This window comes from Prosopis cineraria, unplaced genomic scaffold (assembly GCF_029017545.1).
Source record: "Prosopis cineraria cultivar Desert tree isolate PC_DT_omini unplaced genomic scaffold, ASM2901754v1 PC9, whole genome shotgun sequence".
Taxonomy (NCBI): Eukaryota; Viridiplantae; Streptophyta; class Magnoliopsida; order Fabales; family Fabaceae; genus Prosopis; species Prosopis cineraria.
The window spans coordinates 1,427,307-1,445,920 of record NW_026555340.1 but is presented as its reverse complement, the minus strand read 5'-3'; the positions used below and the strand labels follow the sequence as shown (position 1 = coordinate 1,445,920).

The following is an 18,614-nucleotide window of genomic DNA, read 5'->3' as shown; positions in this document are numbered from 1 at the left end:
TTGATTATTTGTGATTGTTGGAATTTTAATTTTAGTGCATTTTTATAATTTTTATTTTTATTTTGCAATATTAAATCTAAATTTTGTTTTCCTCAACTTAAATAAAAATAAAAATTTTATTACCTAATTACTATTTTACTTAATTTTTAGTGAGACCAATCTTGACATCCTAATATATTATATATTGACCCGTAGCTTATAATAAAACATTTTCATGTGCATCACTTTGCAAATACACTCTTCACTTTGCTTCCGCCCCACCCTCGGCGCTATCAATGGTTTCATCTAGCTTCATCCCTTTCTCTCCTCTATCTTCTAGCCTGGTCGACGTTCCTTTGTAGCCGTAAGTTGCAGATCTGCTCTTGGCTTTCTCCATTGATGGGTGCATATAAAAGAAAGTGTTTCAAGGTTTTCATATTTGGGTTTTTCTTTTGTGGCTCTTAATTACGATGTGGATTGGTTTTGATATTTTTTTTAAGATTTGAGTTTGCACATTGCTATGATTTCTCTCCTTCTTCCTCCTATTTCATCTTTCATCTTTAACCTGTAATATTTTTTTTAGTTTTTTGTTGAGTTTTCAGGTGGACTTTCTATCTTGTTCAAAAAAAAAAAAAGGTGCCCCAATATTTTGGATTCTTCATCAGCCACAACAACAACAAAATTACACTCCCATGACTTGTCCAATAACCAAATGGATTAAGTTTAGCTCTGTCTGGATATCAAGTTTTTTTTTCTATTACACTCTATCCTGAAGCATTTGAGTATGTTGGGTTCATTGTCCACTCAATCCACTTCAGACTAATTTAAATCCCCACTTAAATGAGGTCTTCTTCAAAAGAGATTTGCAGATACCATTGGCGAGACATATTTTGTATGCTCAACTAGGCTGCTGCATAATATGAGACTCAAACTTGATATCTCAAATTAAGTTGTCCAGGTTTCTAAATCCAAGTTTAACTAAATTGGACCAATTTAAGGGTCCAAAAACTTAAGCCGATCATCTTTCTGACCAGACCTTAGGTTGAAGGCTACCTCGGTCTTACCCTCTTACCCGGTTTTTGTGCAACCCTAAAGAACGTAAGTTCTGTTTGGATAAGTACAGGCTGGCCAACACAATATTCTGTAAAACGCCGTTGCTGCTCAGAACGGAGTCCTGCTAGAAGCGCCTGGACCCTGCTTCTGCGTTCTCATGTGGCTGTTGCATCGTTCATGTTGCCATCAGAATTTCTCAACTCCCAGAAATAACCCTCGCGTATCTCAGATCTGGCCTTCCTTCTTTTGTTGCGGCGTCCCAAGTCTCTTGTCCGTCTCTTCTTTCGTGCGATCTTTCAGCCTTCCTTCTTCGTCTCATCTTGTGTTGCTCACTTGCTTCGATTTGCATTGCCATCTTATTTTGCTGCTCACCCAGTTCTTCGTCTCATCGGGTTCGACTGCTCACCTGGTTTCATCTTTTTCTCCCTATTCTTTCTAATTTGGGTGTTTGTACCCATTGAACGTGCATGCTGAACCCAAAGGAAGGTTGACATTCTTCAGGGTGCTATTGGAATTTTTTTTTTTCAAGAATTCGTAGTCGTTTTTTTTTTTGGATTGAATCTGCATGTGTGTGTGTTTGTGTGCGCGAGCGCATGAAATAATATATATGTCTTTCTTTGTTTGTTACCTCTTTGGGTGAGAGCATGTTGAAGGTGCTTCTTGCTTTGTTCTTGATGAAGAAGGAAGGCAATTGCGTAAACTGAATATATAAATGACTGGATAGAACATATATTGATTAATTGGTAAATGCTAAAGAAACTAATCAAAATATGCACCTGATTGAGCCAGTTGGTTTTTCCGGAATGATACTCTTCCCAGTGACCTTCGTATACTCATCAAACCAATCCTGCCAAGGCAATCGTTTATGTTTAATAATGCTATATAACTTTATAGTTAACAGAACTAAAAAAATGATTTTGATAATTAAATAGGGGAGGAGGACACGGCAGTAGCACTGGGGAAAGGTTCTATGTTTGTTTCTTCTAAGGAGAATTTTGTTAGATGTAGTAAATAAAAGGAGACAGTATATTCCTTGATGATTCTTGTACGAAGCAAATTCCTTATGTCAGAGATTTTGTTTTGTGTAGATTACATGCTGCCAATTCCTGTTACATGACAACAAAATAAAACCACAAACTTGTAACAGGTCTAATAGTTGGCTTTTGATGAAGCTCCATTGGAGTATTAGTAGGCCTTGCTTCCAACATCCCTGTCTCCTTTAGCAAGTTCAATGTATTTTTTGTTGTGACTCACTAATCCCTGCATGAGTTTGTGCCACTTCCATGCCCAAGAAATATCTCAATGGGCCGAGGTCTTTGATTTCACATTTAGTTACCAAGCTCTTTTTTAGCTTAGTGATCTCCACTGCATCATTGTCTGTCAACACTATATCATCAACATACACAATAAAAGCTGTTATTTTCTCTCTATAGTGTTTAACATACACTGTGTGATCTATCTGACACTGTATAACCCCAAGCCTTGATAGCTTGAGTGAACCTTTCAAAACAAGCTCTTGGGTATTGTTTCAGCCCATGTAAAGACTTGTAAAGACTGTAGACTTTATGAGAATTTTCTGAATTTCTCAACCCCAAGGGAACCTCCATGTAAACTGCTTCCTCAAGGTCACCATTTAAAGAGGCACTTTTAACATCTAGTTAATGAATAGGTCAATCTAAATTTTCAGCAAGACATAACAGAACCTTCATAGTATTTAGTTTAGCTACGGGAGCAAAAGTTTCATTTATTGCTCATAATCGATTTCCCTTTAGGTAGATCAGTAATTTTCCACGTTCTGTTCTTGTGTAGGGTCCTTAACTCTTCTATAGCTTGTTTCCACTTAGGGTCAGAAATAGCTTACTTGAAACTTTTGGGTATTCTTTCTTTTTCAACATTTGTCACTAGAAGTTTTCAGATGAGGAGAAAGTTTCTTGTATGACTATGACACATACCTTGCAATAGGATGCTTAGTGCAATTTCTCTTTCCCTTTCTTAGAGCAATCAGCCAATGTAAGTCTTCAAGACTTGCCTCAGGTATGGAATCATGGCTTTGCATTGCATTGGTAAAGTAATGGGTTCTTCTAAACAATGGTGCTGTCCAGTAGCACTGTTAGACTCCTTTACCCTAGTCTCAGACAAATCAGGATCAAAAGGTTCATTGAGAGGGTCAAATGGGTTAGCTTCTTGAGATTCAGATCTATGTTGGATATTTCCAGAATTTTTTGACTTTGATTCATGAGTTTTTGAACTGTTTTCTGAAGAGGAATCAATCTATTCAAAGCTTTTCTTAGGATTAATAGCAGGGCTGTTTGAGTCTGAGGAGAATGAATGAGTGATAGAAGTGTCTAGCGATATTGGGGGGCCATTATTTTGCTGGCCAGATTGGAAATTAGTAGTGTAATGATCATTCTCAGTATCACAAATTATCCATTCACTCTTATCAATGATCATTCTCAGTATCACAAATTATCCATTCACTCTTATCTATCTCCCCTTGAATGGGTGATTTTGGATAATAAGGTTGTCGGGTAAAAAATTTAACATTCATTCTAACATACACTTTGTTGGTAATAGGACAATAACACTTCTAACCCTTTTGAGTTGAAGAATATCTTAGAAAAATACACTTGATGGCTCTAGGTTCCATTTTTCCCCCACCATCTTTATAGACAAATGCTGTACACCCAAAAACCTTTTTTGGAATAGAGATAGTAAGTGGGGAAGAAGGATATGCTTCAAGAAATTTTTGAAGAGGTGTTTGAAAATTCAAGGTTTTAGAAGGCATTCGATTTATTAAGTAGAAGTAGGAATAGCATCCACCTAAATTTACTGGGAACATTACTACCAAACATGATAGCTCTAGCAACTTCAAGTACATGCCTATTTTACCTTTCGAACGCTCCATTTTGTTGAGGAGAATAAACACATGAAGTTTGAAGATGTATGCCATGTCCTTCTAGAAAAACTTTAAATTTTGAGTTCAAGTATTCTTTTCCATTATGACTTCAAAGAATTTTTATTGAAGTTTGGAATTGATTTTGAGCAAAAGTATAGAAGTTTTTGAAAATTGTGAACATGTATGATTTTTCTCTCATTAGAAAAACCCAAGTTAACTGAGGATGGTCATTAATAAAGGTTACAAACCATTTGGCCTTAGAATTTGTTTCAATTTTAGATTTTAGATGGACCCCATACATCACAATGAATGAGAGCAAAATGATGAGTTGGTATATAGGAATGAGAAGGTTAGGAATTGCGAACTTTTTTAGCAAATTGGGATACAAAAATTGCATATAATTGAGACTAGGGTGGCCTAATCTAGAGTGCCACTAACATAAGATCTTCAATATACATAGCAGAAAAAACAGCATGAGAACTATTTGGTGGAGATCCTTGGACGTAAAGAACCCATTCCATTCCTTAGCATTGCCAATCATCTTCCACAAGATCAAGTCCTGAAAATCACAACTACTTTTGTAAAAAATAACAAGACAATTTAATTGAGCCACTTTATGTCTCACGGACAACAAACTACTGAATATCTGGAACATATAAGGCATTTTTGTGCACAATGTTTTCAGAGATAACCATGGTTCTAGGGCCCATCACTTTAATATATTGCCTATTGGCTACTTCAACAGATTCATGCTCGGGATGATCAGAAAATTCAGAAATTAATTCTTTAAATCCTGTTATGTCACCAGAATCCACCACCCATATATTTGTGGGGTTAGCCATACCAGTAAGAACATAAGTGAGAGCTGTACCTGATTGTGCCAGAGTCATCTGCTAATGGTTTGGCTTATGTTGTGTTGGCTATACAAATTGATTGTGTGCATTGCGTAGCATAATGAGTAACAACAAGCCATATGCTGTATGGGATATAGGAAGGCTACTAAGATCGTTGTTGAATTATGCAAGAATGGCTTGGTTGTTTGGTCATGAGACAGATTTAGGATGGTAGTATGAAAATAATACTGTAGATGCTTTAGATGAGTGGTGAGAGAAAAAGCAATCGATATGAATTCATAAGTCATGAAGAGAAAAATGTAATTGAGCCTGAGGCTGATGATCTTGTGGATCAGTATTGATCGTCACCTTCAAGTATGACATCTTTGTCAAAGATAGATTGAGTTCATCATTCAAGAAGAGATCAAATTATAAAGTATATGCAAGGCAATTAATGATGTACTATTATAAAACTCATGATTAATTTTTTAATGTTGGAATTTTTCCTATTTTTAATTTCTTTTTCTATTTATATATTTTTATTTGCTAAATAGATCAAATTATATATGTTATGTAGTTTAATTATATGTGAAGTATTTACAGCCCGTTTGTTTAATATTAAAAAAATTAGTGATTTTCAGACAATTTGAAGATTTTATAAAAATATATTTATTTTATAAAAAGTAGACATTATTTTTTATGTTTGGTTACAATGATAAAAAAGTGATTATTAATTGTTATTTTTATTTTAAAATTTTATAATATCTTCCTCAATTTTTGTTTTGTAAAAATGATTTATTATTTAATTATTTTAAAGTTTTATGATGTTTTCTTATATCCCCCATTTTTAAAGAATTCTCTTGCATTTATCACATTGGATTATTTTTAAAAGTTACTCAAAATAGCTTATTAAAACAATCAGAAATCTACTTTTAAACAAGCATCATGAAAGCTTACAAAATAGATTTAAAAGAAAAGAGTGATTTTTTTTCCATAAAATAAGTTAAAATGAATGGGCCCTTGATTATAAAATTCATATCATTTTTAATAATTACACATCCAAAAGTGTTTTTGATTAAACACCATCCAAACATCTTCATTTCCTCAAAATCACTTTTGAAAAAAGCATCTAAACATAAATCTCATCACAACAAAAATCAATTTTATCTAAAATCAAGTTTGCAATTCATTTTTGCCCAAGCTCCATTTTGACTAACGCTAGTCCAAACACATGTAATGTGCTTCATGCTATGCTTCTTTTATTGTTCAGATCTCTTCACGTTTTGCAAGGAAACTTCTAGAGAGAAGTACAGAATTGGAGGCCATCAAATACATAGAGATGGGTTGCAGAAGTAGAGAATTCTTCTCAGACGACTCTTCTTCTTCATTGTGTGAGGCTTTGCTCTTTGCCACCATGTGCATCATTGGCCTTCCTGTTGACGTGCATGTTAAGAATGGTTCTGTCTATTCTGGAATCTTCCACACTGCTTCTGCTGACAAAGATTACAGTGAGTTTTTTGTTTTAGGTGCACTATCTAATTTTCTACTTATTAATTTCTTCCATTTTCTCCCTTGGAAACTCATATTCAGCTTTGAATTTTGTCGGAAGCTTGTATCAGTTTTTATGGAATGGGAAGTTCTGATGATCCTGCTTGTGTCTGGTTACTATCATATGATATTGTCTTTTGGGTGCTTGTTTTGTTTTTCCTGTTTTCTTAGCTTCTTTCCTGTTCCATAATCTGTTTACCAAAACGTGAATGGAGGATCTTGTGTAGATGGATTTTGGTTTCGGGCATCAAATGTGGGAGTGATATGATTGGTCACATAAAATTGGTTTTCTCTGCACTTTCTATAAATTTATTGCTAAATTAAATGAAGAAAGGAATTGAATTTAGAATTTGATTACGATACTTCTGTATTTTTGATTGTGTGCTTGTACTATTGGATCTGGGGGTTACTATTGAACTCCATGCGGATGGTTTCATTGTTTGTTGGAAACTTGAAAACATGTGAGTTAATCTCATATTTTTATATTTATAGATTACAGATAGACGCATTAAAATGAATGGTTAGAAAGATCTGGTTCGAATTACTATTACCAGCATTTTTTCTTATTGGAATGTTGTACTACTCGATGGCATTGTTTTGCTTCCTTTGATGTTCAGGTATCATTTTGAAGAAAGCAAGGATGATCAAGAAGGGAAAAGGTGATGAGAATGTGGGAAAGGAGGGGTTGATAGATACTCTAGTAATCCAATCAGATGACCTTGTGCAAGTTGTTGCTAAGGTTAGCCATTCTTGCTCTCTTAGTTTCTGACCTTTAGTTTTTTTTTTTTTTTTAATTTATGTGCCTAATGTAAATGTGTTTGTGTAGGGTGTAATGCTTCCTGCCGATGGTGTTAGTGGAAATATGACTGGTAACGATGAAGAGGCAGCTGAGCATACTGCTTCTAGTGTAGAGAAACCAGAAGGGTCTCTGATGGATGATAAAATGCAGGTTAATGAATCAAGGTACCTTACATTAAGTTCATTCACATGGATGATAGACATGCATTGAGTTAACTGAAGTTGATGGGTTGTGTGTTACATGCTATATTTTGTTTTTTTGCTTCTTGCCTTTAATGACTATGCACATCAACCTGACCAGCAAGGGACTTTCTACATATTCTTTTACTAGAATAATCAGATGCAGTTTTTATTTAATGTTCCTTGAAGATATGAATGATGGTTGGAAAATTTAAATGTTAGTTGATGGATTTCATTCAAACACTTGCTTGATTTTGTAGTTTGTTGAAATTACTGGATACTTGTTAAACTAGAAAAATTTGTGCAGCTTTTGCTGAACACTAATTTGATGACATCTGTGCAATGATCCTGAAGCCTCATGCCTATAACATTAGGAACATTGCAAAATAGTGGGCATATAAGGCATGAGTAGAATGCTGCTAGTGGCTTGGGCTTAAGCATTTCAGACCTTGCTGTTGGGCCTTTTCAAATTACTCCTTTCACAGCTTGTTGGAATGTCACAAATGGCATTAGAAAATTATTTTCTAATGCTTTGCTGGCAATTCTTGACGAGCAAAGTGGCAGTAGTGTGTCTGTGGTGGTCTTCATGTATGTATCATAGTCAGGGATGGTTACATCTTGTGTAGTCAGACCTTGCTGAGCTAATGGGGTGGATTAGGATGTCAAGAAATTTGGTGCTGAAGAACATGACACTTGAAAACAAAATAGGGGTTAATGTGACCCATGAAGTCATTTTGAAACCCAACAGAATAAAACCAGGAAATCAAGATTCCATGAAAGCTAAATCAGGATTTAATGCGAAGACATCTTTAACCAATGCTTTCTTAAAGAAGTTGAAACCAAAGATATCAATGAAGGACATCAATGCTATACTCTTGGAAGGGATGGGGATGAGAGTTGTTGGTCAGATTGGAATGTCGAAAGACATCAATGTTGATGAGTTTGCTGATTTCATTATAGAGCTGAAGTGAAGGCTGTTCATAAAATAATCAAAATTTTTAATCTAAAAATTCAAAGCTATGGGAACATGTCTATTTATAGGCTAATAAAAAACCCAAATGTGTTTATTTGGCCTATATACAATAGTCCAACTTATGAGTTGTGATCAACATCGTAGGACTTGCACGGCTATACTATGTGATTTGACAGCTTTAGTCACCCCATTCTTTTATGTTGCAGGGGCTAGGGCTTGATGTGTACCAAATTGAACCATGGCTTAGATACCATGAAGGAAAATGGCTGAGTTCTTAATGAGTTTTCTAAGTCTGTATGATTTATTAATGAAATTTGGTACATTGTTTGAGACAAGAAGCCTGTCTACTAGCTCTAGGCTTTTAAATTCTAGGTCAGATCTGACTAGATTCTCATAAAACAATTAATAATAATAATAATAACTGGGGGAACATGCTGGAACACTGCTGAAGGAGCTGAACTCCTTAGGTTGAGACAAGTGGTCATAACTCTGATAAAGTTTTTTTTTTTTTTTTGGTTCTAGAATATATTTGGATAAGTAATATGTCATTAGACATTTTATAAAAATCATGCTACCTGTGGATTGTAAGATTCAATTTTGATCAATATGAGACTTTGGCGTGTATGCTTCCTATTATAAAGTTAGTAACAACATTGATCCATTAGATTATTTCTTTTCGTATTTGGGCATGTGTCAACTGGTTTTATTGACAGACAGGATGGAGATGACATGTTGAAAGGGCAAACTGGTAATTGCAAACAGAAGTTTGGGTTTGCTGAAGAAAAAATTGTATGTCAACATGAGCCTAGCTTATACTTCTATATTGGATATCTTGTTTCCACACATTTGATGGGTTTTATTTTTGCCTATGCAATATGATTTTCTGCAGGTTGAAAAGGTTCAAGGCCATTCTTCGAGCCCTGAAAGTGAGTTGAATATTTATTATTTACACTACATGCAAAATTATATGAGACGACATCAATAAAAATAGATGTAACTAGTATAAGAATGCCTAGTGATCAAACAAAAGATTTTCCTATAAAGATTAGACTACATCAGGGATTATCTATGAGTCCTTATTTGTTCAACTTGATCTTAAATGTTTTGACGGAACATATTCAAGGGGAAATTCCGAAATGTATGCTTTTCGCGGATGATATAGTTCTTATAACAGAGACAAGAGAAGAGGTTAATTGCAAACTTGAGTTATGGAGGAGGACATTGGAGTCGAAAGGTTTTCGTCTGAGTAGAAGTAAGACGGAATATTTATATTGTAAATTTGGTAAAGGACTATTTGACAATAATTTAGAAGTGAAATTTTTATCGCACTGCTATCAGATCGGTAATATTATATAGTAGTGAATGCTGGGCTCTAACGGGACAGCAAGAGCATAAAGTTGGAGTAGCAGAGATGAGAATGTTACGATGGATGTGCGGACATACACGTAAAGATAAAATTTGAAATGAGCACATACGCGAAAAAGTGAGGGTGGCACCTATTGAGAAAAAAATGGTAGAAAATCGGTTGAGATGGTTTAGGCATGTACAAAGAAGACCAAGGGAGGCACCAGTGAGAAGAGTGGAACATATAACTTTGAGTCCGATTAAGAGGGTAGAGGAAGGTCTAAGAGAACACTCTTGGAAGTTATTGAACGCGATCTCTTAATTAATAATATTCCTAAAAGCTTGATAAATGATAGAGCACAATGGCGTCTTGCAATCCATGTAGCCGACCCCACCTAGTGGGATAAAGGCTTGTTGTTGTTGTTGTTGTTTGGTGTGGTACAATGGTACACAATATGCTGGTTTCCCTAAGAGATATTCTTGTGAGAAACAATTTGGTTCACTTCTTTCGCAATTTGTCTTTCATTTTTTTATTACGGATATGACTATAACAAGTTATGTGCATGTATCTCTCTCTCTCTCTCTGACAATACCAACTGCACTTCAACCAGGCCCACATAATTTAAGTCCCGGTTCATGGCATCTTATATTATTTAATTCTTCCGTCCTAGAATGAACATGAGGATAATGCTTTCTTAGTTCTGTTTTTCCTACTTATTTAATTCATTGCTATTTATGTTTCAGTGGATGCATGTCCTATGCAAGTAGGGTTTGCTGAACATGGACACGCATACATGACAGCTAAATCTTCTGGGAATGGGTCATACAGTGCTCCAGAATCTGTTAAAGCTAATGATCGATGTTGTGAGAAGTCTAATTTAGCCAACTTTGCTGCTACAGATGCCGCTAAAGTTGGGGATCATGCCTCAGAGTTGCATAATATTTCAGCAAAATCTGTACTAAGGAGTACAGAATCAATAAAGAACGCTAAGGTAAATAAGTCAATATGATTTCTACCTTTAACTGCTGCTTGAAAGTGATCCAATCCTGCTGTTCAACAAGTAAAAATGCTGAAATAATAACAATACAAGAGCCAACAGATAAAGGAAAATTCTGAGGTTTGATAATAATACTTCCAAAAGGCTAAATCAGTGTTACCAAGGCACTTCACTGATTTAGAACAAGCCCTATTCCCTGTTACAACTGAAATACTCAACCAGCCACTAAGGAACAAGAACACTGCAATGCTAACCAAGAATGTCCTTTGGTTTTCGATAGCCAGTCTTTCCTCTCACCAAAACACAAAATATGGCTTACCCTTCAAAATGAACTAACGACTACTATAACCCTAAAAGCAACCTGCACATTCCCCAATCTTACTTTCTGCTAAACAGGCCTACAACCCCCCAGAGTCAGCTCTAAGTCTGACTTCTCTTTCTCCTTAAGAGTAAGGAAAGTAAGGTCAATGTTCTGGCTCCCATAAAGTGGCTTGCCCTTTTCATGTTTCTTCCTAAACTTCCTCTTATAGGTCTGTGCAGCAATAGGGAAATCTATCAGAAAGGCTTCCCAAATTGGAGATGCAAGGTTTTATTGTGCATGCAAAAGACATCAAGTGCATTTCTTTTGTCATATCAACCAATAGATCATGAATAAGTTATTGGTACATCACCTAAGTTCTCAGTTATGCTATTCCTGGAGACTTTTGAATAAATGATCCATTGCCTTCTATTTTGATATTACAACATTTTTTAGTTAATGAAGTAATTTGTTTTTAAAAGTTGCAGTTTTTGGTGACGAAGTAGCACAACAGAATTTCTTGATGGAACTAATATGATGATTGTTTGCAGTTTGTCAATAAACTCTTAACTCTTTCCTTTATGGCATTCTTTTAGGAATTCAAGCTCAACCCAGATGCCAAAGTTTTCTCTCCGTCCTTTGTAAATCCTATTTCAGTTACTCCTACTGTGCCACCCGTACCAACAGTTGCGAACATGGCTTACCTACCAAATTCCTCTTCTGTTGTACCCATTGCTGCTATTCAATCAGAAGTTGGATTCAACACTCTTGTGTCTCGTCCTTCTTTGCCTGTTAAAGTTGCTCAGTATGGTAATTTGACAGCAGCAAATGGTGGCAGTGGCTCTCAATTCACCCAACCTGTATGTATTAAAAAACAGTCATTTCTTTCTCTAATGTTTATGTGCATGAAAATGTACTTGCAAGGGTATGTGATTTTCATGTCAAGTATTATAAATGCAGGTATGTTTAGAAATCATGTATTACTTATTGTTATTTTTCATCCTTATTTGGCTTCAGATTGTTGGACAGCTGACGCATCGTACACAACCTCTAAGATTTGCTGCACATTATAATCCTGTTTTGTCTGAACCAACTTATCTGCAACCTAGCTGTCCTGCTGTAAGTAGAAAAAGATTTTTATCTGCCATCTAACTTTGTTTCTTCCCCTGTTTACTCCTTCACTCAAGGCCATCTATATTAGTTTTTTGAACAATTGGCCGTTAACAAGATGTCGCATTTATATGTGCAGGTTGTGGTTGGGCGTTCAGGGCAGCTTGTCTATGTCCATCCTGTTACTCATGTAAGAAAGAATGATTGGATAACTACAACCCTTTTCAGTTGGGAAGTTTCTTCAATTTTTATTTTTTTGATGGAAGGAAGTTTCTTCAATTTAAATAACAAAGCTTAATTAAGTCAAGAAGATAAAAAGAAACATTAAGAAATTACAGAGTTATTAGAATACTATCAATAGTGATTGCACAAATATGAATTGTTTACGGGGTGGTTTTGTCAGGAAATGGTTGGATGTGTCTTGTTGGATGAAGATATAATGCTTTAGTTTGCCATCAATAAATCTATGTATCATATAAAATTCTAGGAGGCCACATTATTCATAGGGCTTGAATATTGTGGCTTCTCTAAAACTCTGTGAAGCATGGGGCCAGCATCTAGCTTAAACATTAAATTGGAAGAACTGTAATTTTTTTCCCTTTGGAATTGTTTGTTGTATTATTTAATAATCATCTGCTAATTTTAATTTTGTGCTTGAAGGATCTGGTCCATGGTGCTATGTCTATCTCACCTGTCTCACCACGCCCTTTGTTGAATATGAATCATGTTCAATTTCCTAAGCAACAAGGTAAAACATGATAGTTTTGTTCAATTAGAAAAATATATCTTTTACACCAAAAATAATCCAATTGCATTATCTTTATTATAGTTTTCATTATCATTGAAGAAATTGGTTGCTCAATTGATTTCTCAGCTTCAATTTTATTCTTAGGTTCAACTGATACATATAGGGAGAAACTAGGGTTTGTATCAATCAAACACCTTCTGAAAACCTAAATCCTAGATATCATATCACAAAAAATCTGATGCTAATTTGGAAAATAAATAAAATATATTAATTATAATGATGACTAATAACGTCTATTGTCCATGTTCATAATAGATTCAACAAAGTTTTACATTGGCTGTTGATGGCCTAATACAACCCTCCTCCTTTACCCGGGCTTGGGACTGGCTATAAACATAGGCGGAGTTGGGCATGTAAAGTGAGGGTAGCACCTATTGAGGAAAAAATGGTAGAAAATTGGTTGAAATGGTTTGGGCATGTACAAAGAAGATCAAGGGAGGCACCGGTGAGAAGAGTGGAACATATAACTTTGAGTCCGATTAAGAGGGGCAGAGGAAGGCCTAAGAGAACACTCTTAGAAGTTGTTGAACGCGATCTCTTAATTAATAATATTCCTAAAAGCTTGATAAATGATAGAGCACAATGGCATCTTGCAATCCATATAGCCGACCCCACCTAGTGGGATAAAGGCTTGTTGTTGTTGTTGTTGTTGTTGATGACTAATAAATCATAATGATCTCATTAAATGGGCTTGGGCCCCCTCTAACACTCCCTCTTGAGCTAGAGAATAGATACTCATCATTGCCAGCTTGTTTGTTAAGTTTTCAAACTTTGCCTTGGATAAAGCCTTGGTCAATGCATCTGCAATTTGTTTGTGTTGAGGTATGAGTAACATCAACAATCATACTCCCCATTTTCTTCTCCATAAGATGACTATCTATCTCAACTTGCTCTCTCCTGTCATGACGTACAGGATTCTTTACAATTTTGATTGTTGCTGTATTATCCCAAGAAAACCTTATCTTCAATGCATAGAATCTATCAAGCCACATTCGTTCACATATCCCTTGTGCAAGTGCTGTAAGCTCTGCTTCGGCACTACTTGATACAGCAGTTTGTTTCTTGATACAGTAGTTTGTTTCTTGATACAACAATTTGTTTCTTGCTTCAGCAGTACTTCCCCCCACGTGCAATAGCCTGTGGTGGATCTCTTGTTAACAGCAGATCTTGCCCAATCTGCATTAGAATAAATTTCAATTCCCTTTTGATTACCTTAATTGAAATAAAGACCTCTCCCAGGTGTAGCCTTCAGATAGTGCAATATTCTGTAAATTGCAGTCATATGCTCCTTATTTGGATTGCACCCAGCTGTATCCTTCAGATAGTCCAATTTCAGTACGTGCTGCTCTATAACCCAACAAGCCTGTCTTCTTCAACAAATCAAGAGTGTACTTCCTCTATGATACCACTATACCATGCTTGGATTAGGAAACTTCCATGCCTACAAAATATCAGAGATTTCCTAGGTCCTTGATTTCAAATTCAGTGGCTAGAATCTTCTTCAAGTTATTGAGTTCCCTTGTGTCACCTGTAATAATTATACCATCAACATAAAAAATCAAAATTGCAATTTTCCCATTACAATGCTTTACAAAGTGTGATCAGCATGGCATTGGCTGTATTCCTTCTACTTTATCACCTGGCAAACCTTTCAAACCAAGCTCGTGTAGATTGTTTGAGGCCATATAGTGACCTCTTCAATATACACACCTTGTTTTGATTATCAGTATCTCTGAATGAGGAATGTCCATATAAACTTCCTCTAGATCACTATTAAGGAAGGTGTTTTTGACTTCAAGTTGGTGTGGAGGACAGATCAAGGTTTGCTTCTAAAGAAAGCAAGACCTTGCTTGTGTTAAGCTTTGCTACAGGGGCAAATGTTTCTTGGTAATCAATCCCATATTGCTGAGTAAATCCTCTTGCAAACCAATCTAGCCTTATATTTATTGATGGACACATCAACATTGTATTTCTTTGTAAATATCCACCTACATTCCACTGTGGATTTCCCTTTTGAAAGTTTAACCAACTCCCAGGTTCCATTTTTATTTAGTCCCTGCATCTCCTCCTTAATTGCCAATCTCCATGCTGGATATTTCTTGTTTTCTTCAACATTCTTAGGTATATCAACTGAAACACTTGCTGTAAAAGCTCTCAAGGTAGGAGACAGTTTATCATAAGATGCAAAATTGCTAATAGGATGTTTGGTAGTGCAAGATCTTACCCCTTTCCTCAAAGCAATAGGCCAACCTAGGTCATCAATGGGAGGATTTGAGGTTCAGGACGATGATTGGCGTGATTTATCTTGGTTTGCTGTTCTTGGCTGCTGTTCTGGAACCTGTCTTTGCTGTTGTGCCACTGCAACAGGGTCTGTTGGACCTATTTCTGCATTCATGGAACCATGATTGTTATCCTTAAAACTCCTATTTGCATTAATCATACTGGTAGGACCATTTGCAGGTGTTTCAAGGGGGTGGTCCAGACTTGGCCAGAGGCTGAAAATAAGATGGTTGGATATGAGAAGGGTATGCTTGAGTTTGTGGCTGTGGAATTTCGAAAAATGGCCATTCCACATCTTCACTCTCCCCCTGAATGGGCATTTTTCATTAAAAGTGACATCATTTGAAACAATATATTTATGAGAAGTGGATGATTGCACTTTGTACCCTCTTTCAGTTTGAGAATAGCCAACAAAGATACATTTGGAAGCTTGGGCATTGAGTTTGGAAGGGCTAGGTATGGACATAGGCTGTGCACCCAAATATTATGAGCGGAAATGTGTGCAAAATTTGAGTGTTAGGGTAAGTTTCCAGAAGAACCTGTTGAGGTGTTTTAAAATGCAAGGTTCTGTATGGAGAGTGGTTGATCAAATATGTAGAGGTGAGGATAGCATCATCCCAAAAATAGCTAAGGGACATTGGTGGCAAGTAAGAGGGAATGAGTCATGTCAAGTATTTGGTGATTTTTGCTTTCGAAAACCCAATTCTACTGAGTAGTATATGCACAAGAGCTTTGGTGATGAATGCCATGGGAAGCTAGAAAATTTTCAAAACTAGTGCTGAAATAATCATTATCAGTTTGTAAAACCTGAATTTTGGCCTGAAATTGAGTTTGAATCATGGCATGGTATTTTTGAAAACCAAGGGAGCTTCAGATTTTTCTTTGAGAAGATATACTCAAGTTAAATGAGTGTGATCATCAATAAAAGTTATCAATAAAAGTGACAAACTAGCATGCTCCATTTGCGCCTTTTATTTTAGAGGGTCTCCAAACATCACTGAATTAAACTGAAAGGTTGGGAAGGTTTGTAGGGTCGAGAAGGATGGGAGAGTATGCGTAGCCATTGAACAAATTTCACAAGAAAAGTTTGAAACATCTTTCTTCACAACTTGAGGATAAAATTTCTTGAAATAGTCGGTAACTAGGATGACCAGAACAAAAATGTAAAAACGCTTTATTTCTCCAAAAATTGATTGAGCAGCTAAACCAGCTGATGTTGTGCTTGGATGAGTACTTGTTGCACATGCCGTCCTTGTTTGGTTGTTTGCCTTGAAAGTACTAAAGATTGCCCTCACGTTTACACTAGCCAATCATCTTCCCTGTCCTCACATCCTGAAAATAACAATCATTTGACCTAAAGTTAACATGAATCTTATTGCATATAGTGAGTTTTCCAATAGCAATCAGATTGCAAGCCAACATAGGAGCATATAGGACATTCTCCAATGTAACAGTTAGAGATAAGACAGCAGTTTCCCATTTTAGCAACTTCAACACATGAATCATCTGCAATTTTTACAATCCATTTCTCAACGCATGGTCTCAAGTCCGTAAACAATGAGATATCACACATGTCACGTGGTCTGTAGCCCCCAAATCCACCATCCACATATTCAAATCTTGATGAATAGAGGGGTCAGCAATGGAAATCATACCTGATTTTGTAGCCACTAAACCGTTGGCCATACATACTCTCTCTTGGAGACTTATCTCTTTCATGAGTGTTGAGTAGTTTCTGTAGCTGGTCGACTTGATCCCTTAACTGATTGAGATCAAGCTTTTGCTTATCATCAAGACTAGTAGAATAGCCCTTTGCTTTCTTTCTTCCCTTTTGGTTTATCTGGACACCCATGAATCTTCCAATAAGTATCCCGGGTATGTCCAGCTTGTTATAGTGATCACAGAATGGGCGACTCCCCTTTTTGCTTTGTTATTATTAGCGATGGTCCTCAGGCAGCCATGCCAAAACTTCAATAGGAAGAGGTGAATGAATACCCCCAGTAGTGCGTTTACAGCTCTCTTCTTGCTTGACCATTGAAAAAACTCCACGAATGGAAGGCAGCTGGGAGTGACTGAGAATTCTACTAATTCAAATTCAATGTGCGAACCAAAGAGGAATTTATAAACTCGTTCGGTTTCAAACAAATTTTTGATAATATCTAGCATCTTGATTGCAACAAGTTTTTCTATGAAATGACTCTCAACTGTATCACTTGAAAAAACGGTTAAATCTTAAATCTGGTTCCTACAGCTATTATAAAACACTTTAATCACACTGCCAATTAGTAAAACTAAATATTCTACTCCCATAAAAAGAAGACGAGTATAATTCCTTTTGGAGTAGGTGGTATTTTATAGTTTATAGTGTGTTAGTATAAAATACTTGGACACTGAGATATCTGGCTTATGTTGATAATTGTGTGATGTTCCTTTTGTACTGCACTCTAGCTGAAGAGGTTCCAAATTAAGTGCTTCTCACCCTTGCTAAAAATTTGAATTACATCTTCATATCATTGCAGGTCAATATATATATATATATATTTTTGCAATATCTTTCTACCCAGTTTTGCAGTGTTGTGTATGAAAGTAGTAGTTCTTGTAATTGTTTGAATTTCTCAAATTTAGAGGCCATGACTTTTAACTAGTTAAGTCATGTAGAAACTAATGCATTTTATGTGACTCAATTTTAGCATCCTTATTGGAAAACATAAATATCCATTTCATCTGCTCTAATTGTTCTATTTTTGAGGCAGGAGGCACAATGGGTCAAGTGATGCCGTTTTGTGTTCCGCCACCTGTCCTAGCAAATGGGCAGCAGCCCTGTTCACTACAAAACCACAATCCAGTTTTGCAACCTTCCCTTTATGCAACTCGACCGATTCCAGTTCTGGGACCGAACGGTTTCTACGGCACTAAATTTTGATCGAATTTTGCATTTTCTTCTGCTGTGTTACTGAGCCTATCCCTTCTACCTATTTGTTTCTTTTTACTTGTTCTTTGATTGGAGCTCTTTCATAGATTCAAATTTCTGTTCTTTCTACCACCTTATATAGTATCAAATTTTGTTCCCTTCTTTCCACCTCCTCTCTCTTCATTATAAGTGTACAGTTTGCTTGCTTTAGCCATATTATGAGATATCTTGTGAGAGGAATAGTTGTATTGAAGCCTGGATTAAAGGATGAGGTTTAATTTGTATTTTGGGAATTGAGTAAAGCTTCTTCCTTCAAGAGAGTCGACACAATTTTTGCCAATCAAATTTGAATGAGTCCTTTTTTGTTAAAAAAAAAAAATTGAATGAGTCCGCCTTAAACGAAAATGGTATATATTCTGCGGATTGATATTATTTTCATATTTGTTGATTCATACGAATTCATCATGGATAAGTTAACTGTTTATTACTTGGAGGCTTTATTTATGTTTTTCTTCTCATCTCATGCACCTTTTTATCCGTTGATTAAGTACTTTTTTATTCGAAATAGATTGATCATAAGTGCATGCATAACAAATGAACACCTG

General features: G+C 35.9%; 1 protein-coding gene across 3 annotated transcripts; it reads left to right on the top strand.

Annotated features, from left to right (window-relative positions):
- Window positions 1–232: 232 nt before the first annotated feature.
- LOC129319999 (uncharacterized) lies at window positions 233–18,296 on the top strand. 3 transcript variants are annotated; one of them, XM_054965125.1, is made up of 12 exons: window positions 233–343; window positions 6,032–6,269; window positions 6,927–7,048; window positions 7,136–7,272; window positions 8,974–9,049; window positions 9,150–9,186; window positions 10,349–10,596; window positions 11,497–11,760; window positions 11,918–12,019; window positions 12,150–12,200; window positions 12,671–12,758; window positions 17,852–18,296. In XM_054965125.1, the coding sequence occupies exons 2-12, from the start codon at window positions 6,101–6,103 to the stop codon at window positions 18,019–18,021; spliced, it is 1,464 nt and encodes a 487-aa protein (XP_054821100.1). In that variant the 5' UTR covers window positions 233–343; window positions 6,032–6,100; the 3' UTR covers window positions 18,022–18,296. The 3 variants fall into 3 exon arrangements, with proteins under 3 accessions (XP_054821100.1, XP_054821098.1, XP_054821099.1); XM_054965123.1 differs by lacking the exon at window positions 233–343 and adding an exon at window positions 1,108–1,441; XM_054965124.1 differs by lacking the exon at window positions 233–343 and adding an exon at window positions 1,291–1,424.
- Window positions 18,297–18,614: the final 318 nt, after the last annotated feature.